The sequence below is a fragment of the Gymnoscopelus microlampas genome (genome assembly GCF_963454915.1).
Source record: "Gymnoscopelus microlampas genome assembly, chromosome: 2".
In the NCBI taxonomy this organism is placed as follows: Eukaryota; Metazoa; Chordata; class Actinopteri; order Myctophiformes; family Myctophidae; genus Gymnoscopelus; species Gymnoscopelus microlampas.
In genome coordinates, this window is record NC_139939.1 from 22,366,809 (window position 1) to 22,374,308 (window position 7,500).

The 7,500-nt window shown below is 42.7% G+C and overlaps 1 protein-coding gene across 9 annotated transcripts in view; it reads left to right on the forward strand.

Moving 5' to 3' along the window:
• nfixa (nuclear factor I/Xa) overlaps positions 1-7,500 on the forward strand; it is a gene marked incomplete at its 5' end in the record, with an annotated part of 151,596 nt that overhangs the window by 127,884 nt on the left and 16,212 nt on the right. For 7 of the 9 annotated variants that reach the window (XM_084044367.1, XM_084044372.1, XM_084044368.1 and 4 more), the window contains one exon: positions 1,522-1,650. The exons of the other annotated variants lie outside the window; for them this stretch is intronic. In XM_084044367.1, coding sequence (XP_083900493.1) covers positions 1,522-1,650 — 129 coding nt within the window. The remainder of the gene's footprint in view (positions 1-1,521; positions 1,651-7,500) is intronic. 9 annotated transcript variants of the gene reach the window in all.

Genomic DNA, 7,500 nt, shown 5'->3' on the forward strand with positions numbered 1-7,500 from the left:
CAGGGTTTGTCTTCTTACTTAGAATCTGTCTGACTGTACAATACACCCCCGTTCCCTCGCCTCAGCAGTGGGAAAAAAATAATCTATATGTCTGCTAAAGACATAAAATGGTTCGCACATATTCACTCCCACCTGCTTGAGACTTAACTCTTTCACACAGGGAGGGAAAGGTTTTTTTTTTACACGCCCCCGCACGCACTTGCATAGATAGACTTTCACACGTCTCCAGCTGGAAGACTGTGCAGGAATCATATTTAATGCCTCGTTGGATGCGGAGCGACCACGGAAATAGATTGCAAAACGACAGTGTTAAAAAAAGAAAGAGGAAGAAGAAAAAAAAGTTCTAAATCAAACAAAACATTTTTCATCACACACTTCTTAGGATTGGAAGATTATCAGGAACGTAAAGAAAAATGAAAATAATGTGATGTTTAACCACTTTAACTCCCACTGTGTCCACACACACATGCATGTGTGCTTGTGAGTGTGTGTTAGAGAGAGATAATAACCATATATAATGTCTTATGACATTACAATCTCATACATGTCGTCAGAGCAACATCTAAAAAAACAACAAGAAAGGCACTGCTCCCTTTTCACAGATTCCACCTCGCTGCCTCGCTCCTTCACATATTTTCATGTCTCCCACATTTTTCTCGGCTCTTTCTTCCTCTCTTTCCCTCTGTCTCTGCTCTCTATCCGTCTGCTTGTCTTTCTCACTCAGCAGCTGCCGTGTCCATGCTGTACACAGTGTGTGCTATTTCTGAATGAGGCCTTATTCTTGTGCAGCCAGCCCGTGGGCTTACGCTAATGCCAGACCACATTTAGCTGACTGTGGCTGCACGGTGGCCAAGCTCATACACTGAGAAAACCTGGAATTGGCACGTTTAAAGGGAGAGAGAGGGAGAGAAGGAGAGAGAGGAGGGGGGGGGGGGGGGGGGAGAGAGAGAGAGAAAGGGAGAGAGAGCATGAGATGAGACGAGACGTAGAGCTAAAGAGTCAGTTTGGCTTTCTGGCAAGGTGTAGAATCTTAGTCATTCACGTTGGACTGAATGATCCATTTCCTTTGAAAACACTTAACGGTATTAAAAATGGGTCGGCCCATATTTTATGACTGCAGCCCTTGGAGTTGGGAGCTATACATTTCAAAAGGAGGTATGTTTTGTCCGGGTACTAGAGAATAAACCTATGCAAAGCTGTCCAAGGTCCTTCATCACGCAGAATCTCAACATCCTTCCCTAGCATGCACTGCCTCATTTACATAAACCCACATTTTTGGCTCGCCCTGGCTAATTGTCAGTTGCCTACAGCCAAGGACATGGAGCTAATCACTGCCATCAAACATAGCAGTATTTTTCCAAATTCCCTTTAATAAAAACTTTATTTAAAAAATATATTTTGAAAGTGTAGATTTGTTCATTAAACCGACCTCTCTCTTTTTCCTCCTCCTCCCCCCCATTTTTTTTTTTTTTTTTTTGGTTGTTGATTCAATTTTTTTTTTTTTTTTTTTTTTTTTGCCAGGACTGTCCTCGCCTGGTTCTCTTAAGAAGCCGGGGAAGTTTGATTTCAACGCCCTGTCTTCCCAGACGAGGTCCCCCCGCATGGCGTTTACACACCACCCGCTGCCTGTGCTGGCAGGAGTGAGACCAGGTGAGAGAACCTGCCCACAAACCCCAACAACCCAATCCCCCCTCGTACCACCTGAGAAAGAGAGAGAAGGAAAGAGAGAGTTAGCCACTTTCAACCTGGCGTTCCTCCTTACAAATCTTCCAAATCTCCAATCTACCATCCATAAGGCAAGCTCACACACAACAAGAGCCAGCTGCTCTAACCCAGTGGTTCACAAAGCTTGAGACCCAAAAGAGAAATTTGATGTCTCCCCGGGACCCAAACTAGTGAAAACAGCCGATCTACGAGCTCAAAACGAGTCACGATGCGTCGCGTTGTGAGCTTGTAGATCGGCTATTTTCGTGCGACACCGTCGTAACAAAGTCTAAAATCGCCTTATCGTCATCCCCCCCAAAACTCCAATGGAAACACATTAAGGAACCTTATAGAACACTGTGCTTCCTAATGGAGACGAAAATATTGACTAAAGCCTGGAAATGACATTTTGTGTATGTTCAGAGGGAAGGAGTTTCACATGCTGGATCATTGCTGTCATCATGGCTTAGCAGAATTTTTCCTCTCTCCCTTTCTCTCTAATGAACTCTCCATTCATGCTTTTTTGTATTTTTTACCATCATCTTGCTGTCTGCGTCATCACAATGCCAACATTTCATGGTACTAATGCTTTTGTCTGTGTGACTTGTTCACCTCACATGTTAATGCTGCTTGTAAATTCACATTTTTGTCATATGGTCAGAATGTGAATTATGTCTTCTATTACTTTTTATTTCAAAATTATTAAGTGTCGATTTATCAGCATCAGCAGCACACAGCCAGACCTTTGTACAGAGACTTACACAGGTCTCCTGTATTGCTGAATAGTGAGGGTGGTCTACCTTCCATAGTGTAGCTGTCACCATAAATAATGTTATTGGGTTCATTACAGAGTTACATTGTCCCATGGTTTCTAAAAGCAGCCAAGAACTATTTACGGTTGAAACAATTCTAAGTGCATTCATACTGTATGGTCATAGATACAGAGTTGTTTTTTTTAAGTGACCTTCCAATGATTCTCAACCACAAGTTCATTGTCTTAACTTATAACTGTCTAAACCAGCTGGTAATGTCATTCTCTGGATCAAATAATAGCTAATTGAAATATTCAGAAGTTACTGGAAAATGCAGCACATGATGTATTTGCCAGTAGCCAATACACAACAAGGAAGTTAAAGGGATAGTTCACCCCCAAAATGCTTTTTTTCTATCGATTAGTCACCCCATGGAAACTCTATCTATGAAATATCTATGAAATATAATTCATAGATATTTTTCGTTTTTTGTCGCACTCCTAAGCCAATAATTTGATGACCAGCGGACTGGTAGGCAGCGGCTCTGGTAGGAGACACAAAGGAGACTCTTTGTGTCTCCTGCCGGAATCACTGCCGGTCATCAAATTATTGGCTTAAGAATGAAAAAATATCCATGAATTCAAGTCTCCACGGGGTGACTATTCAACTATGCCCCCAAAAAGTCATTTTGGGGGCGAACTATTTCTTTAAGTCTACCAAACCTAACCTAAAAAACTAATGCAAGACACAGTGATGTGTTGAAATGGGCTTTGTAGCGTTGCTGAACAAGCATGCAAGATTTGAATGCAAGGGTTGAAGCCATGCCTCTGCTTTTTTTTTAATCTCCCCTCTGGTCATTATTTTTTGTTGCTGGTGGGGATAGGGCTGTCACCATTATGACATTTTACTTGACGATTAATTGTCGCTCAAATAATTGCGATTAACGATTTAATTGTGTTTCTGTCGTTGAACATTGGAATTGGCTTTTAGGCTTCGTGAACAAAAGTTGCACAGGACATATATATGACAAATATAACTTGAACTATAATTTAATAACTTCAATAGTGGAAATAGCCGATCTAAAAGCTGAAAACGCGTCACATCGTGACGCGTTTTCAGCTTGTAGATCGTCCATTTCCACTATTTTTTTAAATGTCTCGAAATATATGAACATTTTTCAACATGGAAATGATTATGAGGATTATGCAAAAAATAATTGTGATTATCTAAAAGAAATTGTGATTAGACGATTATGTAATAATTGTGACAGGCATAGGTGGGGATATGTTTTATCCTTGCTTCAGATTGAATTAAATACATGCATTTCCTTTTTGTAGACTGATATGTTTTGATAATATCCCAATTTAACAATGTAAATAAACATATATGTATGTTAATGGGGGGGCGTTAAAATAGAAGATCCACAAGCTCACAATGCATTGCTAATTGTCGCACAAAGAAGTGGTTAAGTGGTTTTCTTTTTACAAATTGAACCCTGTTCAATCTATCATGCATGTATAGACCCCTTCTAGCCCAGTGCGCAGCAGAAGTCAATAGAGCCGCCAGACCGCCTCAACCTTGCTAACAATGTTTCCAAGGTCTTGTTTTAATGAACACACTGATAGCTCCCCAGACGGGCTAGTAAGGACCTTGAGGTCAGCAGGAACAAGCCCTTGATGTTCAGTCAGAGGATTCAACCATCTCAAGTTTGCCAGTGTGTCTTAGTGGGCAGGTTTCACTTTCACAAGCTGCCAACACATCCTTGTCACTCACTCGATTTCATTTCCCTTTCTTGGTTGCCGCCTGTCGGGGAAGAAACCTTGTATATCCAAAGCGGTTACTTTTCAGGAAATGGAAAGAAAAAAAGAAGAACCAATGGATCCAGAGTAGTTATTATTTGATTTAGTCACACGCTCTTGTTAATAACGTTCCATTGGTCAAATATTTATGAAAACCCACAGAGAAAAATTGCCAAAATAGCAGATCTACATTATCACAACATGTCACGATATAATGCGATGTGAGCGTGTAGATCATTTATTTTGGCTATTTTTGTGTGACACTCTTATACGCCGTGAAATATGGAGATAAGAGGTCTCTGCTCGACAGCGACGTCTTGCTGCCTCCCTCTCTCTGTCTCTCACAGATACACGCACGCACGCACGCACGCACGCACGCACGCACGCACGCACGCACGCACGCACGCACACACACACACACACACACACACACACTCACACATGCTCACACTCATCCCTTTCCCATCTCTCTCTCTCAAAGGGACGGCTTGGTCCACAGCCAAGCAAGCTTTACCATGTAAAGGTCATTTGGACTCAACGCCCTTCATGTGGAAACGTATTGAATTCTACTTGCAAACAGAGCTCTGTACAGTATATTTAGAAAATATAGACTAGGCTGGATGTTACACCATTAGGCCATGTTGTTTATCTCTGCGAGGCAGCGACATCCTCTCCTGAGAGTAAAAAAAAACACCATATTTAGTCGTGCATTTGAGTTGATATCCATATACGCTGCATCTCTGCATCAAGCATGTGTCTGGGTGAAGTGTGAGGGTCGAACTCAGGTTTCTTTGTTCACCAGCTAACCTCTCACACTCCCATAGCTCTGTGTGTGTGTGTGTGTGTGTGTGTGTGTGTGTGTGTGTGTGTGTGTGTGTGTGTGTGTGTGTGTGTGTGTGTGTGTGTGTGTGTGTGTGCGTGTGCGTGCGTGCGTGTCCGTGTGTGCGTGTGTTAATATATTTATGAGGGCCAAATGTCGCCACATTTATAGTACATTTTGAGTTATAGACTTTTGCAATAGACATGTGAAGACCATTTGCCTGGTCCTCCTAAGATAAATGGTTGTTTTGTGGCCAAAAAAGATGGTTGGAGTTAAGGCTTACAATTATAAACAGATTCCGGATGGGGGTAGAGTTAGGATTAGGCATTTAGAGGTTATGTTTAGGGGTTGGGGTTGAAGTTATGCCATTTATACTTAGTTGCATGCTGGTGTCGTGCATCAAGCATAGTGAAATTGTGAACTTGTAGATCGCCTATTTTCGGCTTTAGGGTAAAAAAAACCCAAAAAATATTGATGTCTTCACAAGTATAGTAATACAAACGTGTGTGTGTGTGTGTGTGTGTGTGTGTGTGTGTGTGTGTGTGTGTGTGTGTGTGTGTGTGTGTGTGTGTGTGTGTGTGTGTGTGTGTGTGTGTGTGTGTGTGTGTGTGTGTGTGTGTGTGTGTGTGTGTGTGTGTGTGTGGGTGCGACTGTGCGTGTGTGCGTGTGCACGCGTGTTGATTGTTGGCAAAGAGCTTTTCTTCTAATAGAGAGGCTGAGAGACAGTATTTAGGGTGTGTGTAGGCTCCCGCACGTGGACACATGCGCGTTTGTTTGTGTGTACGTGCGCGCACGCCTGTGTAAATTTATGCTCTTTTGGAGGGCTCTCTGTGCTAAAATGGCCGCCGTCCAAATGGAATGTCCCTTGGAGGCCATGGTTCCATAAAGGGACTGGAGGATGGAGGGAGAGAGAGAGAGAGAGAGAGAGATGAAAAGAGTGTTGGGGGAGTATAGACAGGAAGGAGAAAGAGGCAGTTAGCAACCTTGGCTGGGTGGAGATGGGTTTGAGCAGTGTACAATGGCTCACACACCCATTTTTAGGGTAAATATCCCCTTTTTTGGTTTGTTTTCTAAAATATTTACATTATTATTTCAAAAGACTTTCAAAAAAATTTAAAACTAAAAATCGAAATATTTCAGATATGAAAAAAAAAACATTTTTCAAAAAGATTTAATAAATAGTATACATTTAAAAAAAGAAATCTAAGTAATTCCATAAGAAAATGTTTAAGAAGTAAATAGCCGATCGTCAAGATCACTATGGGTTGCCGATCGTCAAGGTCTTGTAGATTAGTTATTTTCGCTAGTTTGGGTCTCGAGCTAAACACGTTGGGAACCACTGGGTTAGAGCAGCTAGCTGTTGTAGTCTGGGTCCAGAGTGGATCTGTGGGTGTGTTGTTAGTAGCTGGTTTACATTGTATTTATGCCAGGTTCAATTTACACTCAGGATTTTACTGTGTATCTTCATGCCTCCACTTATATACCTAGACATGCACATAAAGACATATTATAACAGACAGTGACACATGCATGCATAATGTTCTCTCTCTCTCTCTCTCTCTCTCTCTCACACACACTCACACGCACGCACACACACACACACACACACACACACACACACACACACACACACACACACACACACACACACACACACACACACACACACACACACACACACACACACACACACACACACATGCCCGGCCTTAGACAGATGCTGAGACAGATACAAAACGACAGATATAGACCATCACACACAAGAGACAAAGGCAAATACCCGACTTGAACACGCACACACGTACACCTACTCGGACACTTTTACACACGCCCTACGCGTCTTACGCACACACACACACACACACACGTGCGTGCACGTGGGATAGTATGTGACAGACACGATCACAGATGCTCATTCGCCAAACTCCACTCACCTAGCAGCTTGCCTGCTCAGTTTGGTGTGCCAAATTGCCAAGGCCATAGAATCTCAGCAGACAAGACAGACACTGGAGCCCTGTGTGTCTGGCTGGCTGACTAATGTCTCTGGGAGGCATTCTGTGGTCGTTCTCTCTCTCCTGTTCCCAAACTACTGGACGCAACCGCACAGCAATGATATGCTGCTGATTGATTACACATCACCAACAAGCAATAAAACACAAGTGTGGGAAAAAGCATTGTGTGTGTGTGTGTGTGTGTGTGTGTGTGTGTGTGTGTGTGTGTGTGTGTGTGTGTGTGTGTGTGTGTGTGTGTGTGTGTGTGTGTGTGTGTGTGTGTGTGTGTGTGTGTGTGTGTGTGTGTGTGTGTGTGTGTCTCTCTCTGACCCTGACCAGCCCCCCGGTGGTCTTGGTGTGTGTACTGTAGCCTATGTGTGTACTGTATCTATGTATGTGAGAGAAGAATGTGCAGATATAACCAAATATAACCA